The sequence below is a fragment of the Chrysemys picta genome, chromosome 4 (assembly GCF_011386835.1).
Source record: "Chrysemys picta bellii isolate R12L10 chromosome 4, ASM1138683v2, whole genome shotgun sequence".
In the NCBI taxonomy this organism is placed as follows: domain Eukaryota; kingdom Metazoa; phylum Chordata; order Testudines; family Emydidae; genus Chrysemys; species Chrysemys picta.
The window spans coordinates 5762677-5766719 of NC_088794.1; the positions used below are offsets into that span (position 1 = coordinate 5762677).

Here is a 4043-nt window from a genome sequence, read left to right on the forward strand (position 1 = left end):
TGACAACCACTGTCACCCCTTTCTTGCTTCAGTTGTGAGCAAAATTTGAGCTTCCTGCCAGTATAATACCTGTATTCTAAACAGATGGGCCCGTGTTACCACCAAAAAAAGCAGCAGATGTTGACAATGTTGCACCTGGAATAGTGACTGCTTCTGCACCTGCTCAACCAGAGTTGATTGGGGCAGGAGAGCGCCACCTCTGCATTACATACGTGGCCCAGTGGTTCATTCCCGTCTCTGGGGATTTTATGTGGGCAGGCTCTCCCCTAGCTTCCCCAGAGGAAGAGAGAGGCAGAATACTGGGCCAGGCGCCCCACAGATCCTACCCATCTCCCCGGTCAGCTATAAGAAAACAGCCTGCTCTTGCAAAGGCCTGTAGTGCAAGTGGTAGAAGTCCATACTGCACTGCAGGTGGTTACAGGTGCAAACCAAGAGGATGCAGAATGGAGGTGTTGTGATGGAATTGAGTTTTGCCTTTTTAAAAACCCAGGAAATTACATATGCAAAACTATATTAACAGCACATCATTTAGGTTGTCTACTCAGTCACACAAGAGTTAGTCTGTTCTATACACTGAACAAGGCGGGGATCCAGTGGTTCTAAGAAAAAACAGCATGTGATAATGTAATTAAAGACTATCATAATGCAAACACCCACAAGGGCAGAATTAAGGTTGCATGGGCAACCACAAATCTGGCATTTCCTAATTTTCAATTGTGGAACTGTCCAACCTTAAAGTCTTTTGAGCAGGTTTTTTTTTTTTTTTGGGTACGTTTTATTTCGGAGGGTGGGGGAGAGGTTGATTCATAGTATAAATATTAAGAACAGTTACATTAGGTATGATACAGACATTTGCAAGGGATGTAAACCTTCATGCTTCAGAGCACGAGGCAACCGCTAATTGCCTGGATGTGGGGTGAAAATACCCCTATAGGCATGTTATTGAATAACTTCCTACTGTGAGGGCTTTGCCCCTTTATCTGAAGCACACAACAAAGACTGCTAATGCATAGACAATACTCAATTAGATGCATCATTTGTCTGATCTGGTATGGAAATGCCTATGTTCCCTATATTTACTAAAAATAATTTCATTTCTTTTTACTCGTCTAGCACAGGTGTAAAGACAGAGGGAATATGCAGAATCCAGAGACCTGTGTTTTTCCAGTAACTAGGAAACTCACAAATTATCTCCAACTCATTTTCTTTCTATCCTAAAGACTACAGTCGGACATGAGGTGCTTTGGTCCCATCCGCACACATCTCACATTACGTTACCATGTCACTGGCTAGATTCTGATCTCAGTCACACAAGTGTCAATGTATAGTTCAGCTGAAGTCAATTGGTTAATGAGGAGTCAAACCAGTCCATATCTTCCTACACCAAATACAAACCACAATGGAATTTACTGCGTGTACACCTACACCATGACTGGTAAGAAATGTCATTATTATTATCTTTTGAGCATCTTTGTGCATGTAGCAGTGAAATTCCATAGAAACATAACAGCCATACTGGGTCAGACCAAAGGTCCATCTAGCCCAGTATCCTGTCTTCCAACAGTGGCCAATGCCAGGTGCCTCAGAGGGAATGAACAGAACAGGTCATCATCAAGTGATCCATCCCCTGTTGCCCATTCCCAGCTTCTGGCAAACAGAGGCTAGGGACACCATCCTGCCCATCCTGGCTAATAGCTGTTGATGGACCTATCCTTCATGAATTTATCTAGTTCTTTTTTAAATCCTGCTATAGTCTGGCCTTCACACCATCCTCTGGCAAGGAGTTCCACAGGTTAACTTAGTATTTATCCCTAGGAGATGCATTTTCTCATTTCGAGGCTCTGTGAATCTGAGTCAAAAGTAATCATAGAATCAGTTACAGTCCACACCACCTACAAGTGTTATTACCTCTAGGAGGATTTGTAACAGGGAGGAAAAATAATGCACGTGGTTACAAAGAATGTCTGTAAAACATACACTGACTCCAATAGGACAGTGACACTTTAGTGATACCAAACTTTTTCACTGGGGCTGCCTCATATTAGGCCCTAAATCTATATTTAGGCACCTATATAAACGGGGCACAGAGCATCACTTGTGCCCTTTGAGGTCATTTTGATTAGGAAGAGAAAATCAATGACCAGGAATAAACATTGATTACTTGCATACATTGATAGATTATTTGCCTCCCTTCTAAACTAAACACTCCCAATCTATATATCTCTCTTATTTTATAGAAGATTTGACCCACTGGATGGTTTCATACACATTAAAACAGAGTAGGGTGACCAGAGGGGAAGTGTGAAAAATTGGGATGGGGGTGGGGGGTAATAAGTGCCTATATAAGAAAAAGCCCCCAAAATTGAGACTGTCCCTATAAAATCGGGACATCTGGTCACCCTAACACAGAGTCCACAATATTTCTGTAGCTGGAACATGTCCTATCTGTAATGGAAAGCATGTGGGGAATACAAAGAGAACATTCCCTAGGAGTGTCCTTCGATGTATTTCAGCTTTCTTACGTTTATACACTGTTTCCCAGAAACAATCACAGGGATTATGAGGGATCTGTACTCAGTACTTTATTGGCCAGTGATTAATTTTAATCTTTATCTTTTTTTTCACCAGCAGAGGAGAGCGTTTCTGGAATAAATGGCAGAGAGAAACCACACCACGGTGACCGAGTTCATTTTCGTAGGATTCACAGATCATCCAGATCTACAGATCCCCCTCTTTATGTTGTTCCTAGTGATGTATGTGGTCAGCCTGATGGGGAATCTTGGGATGATAGCGTTAATCATGGTTGAAACCCGACTTCATACCCCCATGTACTTTTTCCTAAGCCAGATGTCCATTGTAGATATTGGATATTCCACTGCCATAGCTCCCAGGTTGCTAATGACCTTTGTAGCAGAGACTAGAACCATTCCTTTGATTGAGTGTGCGGCACAACTATTCTTCGTCTGTTTCTTTGTGACCAATGAATGTTGCCTCCTGGCTGTGATTGCGTATGACCGCTTTAAAGCTGTCTGTAATCCACTGCTATACAGAGCCATTATGTCCAAGAGACACTGTGTCCTGTTAGTGGCTGGTACATATGTATGTGGCTCTGTGAATTCAATTGTGCAAACTCTATTTATATTCAGTCTGTCCTTCTGCAGCTCCAATGTTGTCAACCATTTCTTCTGTGATGTGCCCCCCATGCTGAAGCTGTCCTGTTCTGACACCCATGTCACTGACCTTGTACTTTTCACTTTCTCTACTGTAATTGTCACGACTACTTTCCTGGGTGTCCTAATCTCCTACATGTGCATCCTTCTGGCCATTCTTAGGATCCGTTCTGCCAAGGGGAGACGCAAAACCTTTTCCACCTGCGCCTCCCACCTGACAGTCGTCACTATGTTTTATGGGACGCTGATATGTATATATTTAAGACCCAGTTCTAGCTACGTGGTGGACCAAGACAAGGTTACCTCTGTGTTTTATGCCCTTGTGATCCCCATGTTGAACCCCCTGATCTACAGCCTGAGAAACAAGGAGGTAAATGATGCCTTTAAAAGGGTGATATACAAGAAGATTTTTTCTTGGTAATTATAATCATTATATTTTAACCAATAAACAGTAGATGGAATAAGAGTGAGTTCTCTTGTCATTTATCCTTATTTCTATGACTCAGCCACTCCATGTGATGTACAGAAAATCATATAATGGAACCCAGTCAAATACAATATTAGAAATTGCTGTTTTTAAGATCCATGAATGAGGGTCTGTGACACTATGCAGAATCAGCAAGATGCTCTGACATTTGGCTTAAAGGACAATTGCTGTTGCCTGTTATGTTTTAGGCCAGGTTGGAGTTCCGGTGAGAGGATGAGAAGATTGTATGTATCCTTCCTCGGTTCTGAGATTTCACCCAGTGGAGGGCACTGTTAAACATACTGAATCAAAGCAACCAGAACTGAGGTAACGATTATCAAAGCTCAGCTTAGGTCGATCGGCCATGTTCTTGGAATGTGTAATGATAAATTCCCCTAAAAGTCCTC

General features: G+C 42.3%; 1 protein-coding gene across 1 annotated transcript; it reads left to right on the forward strand.

Moving 5' to 3' along the window:
* Positions 1-1093: 1093 nt before the first annotated feature.
* LOC135982859 (olfactory receptor 5AR1-like) lies at positions 1094-3591 on the forward strand. The gene is made up of 2 exons (XM_065591240.1): positions 1094-1435; positions 2629-3591. Exon 2 carries the CDS (start codon positions 2653-2655, stop codon positions 3589-3591), a length of 939 nt encoding a protein of 312 aa, XP_065447312.1. The 5' UTR covers positions 1094-1435; positions 2629-2652.
* The last annotated feature ends 452 nt before the right edge of the window (positions 3592-4043 follow it).

Excerpts from the sequence above, each read along its gene's own strand:
- LOC135982859 (XM_065591240.1), top strand. The coding sequence starts at position 2,653 with ATGGCAGAGAGAAACCACACCACGGTGACCGAGTTCATTTTCGTAGGA.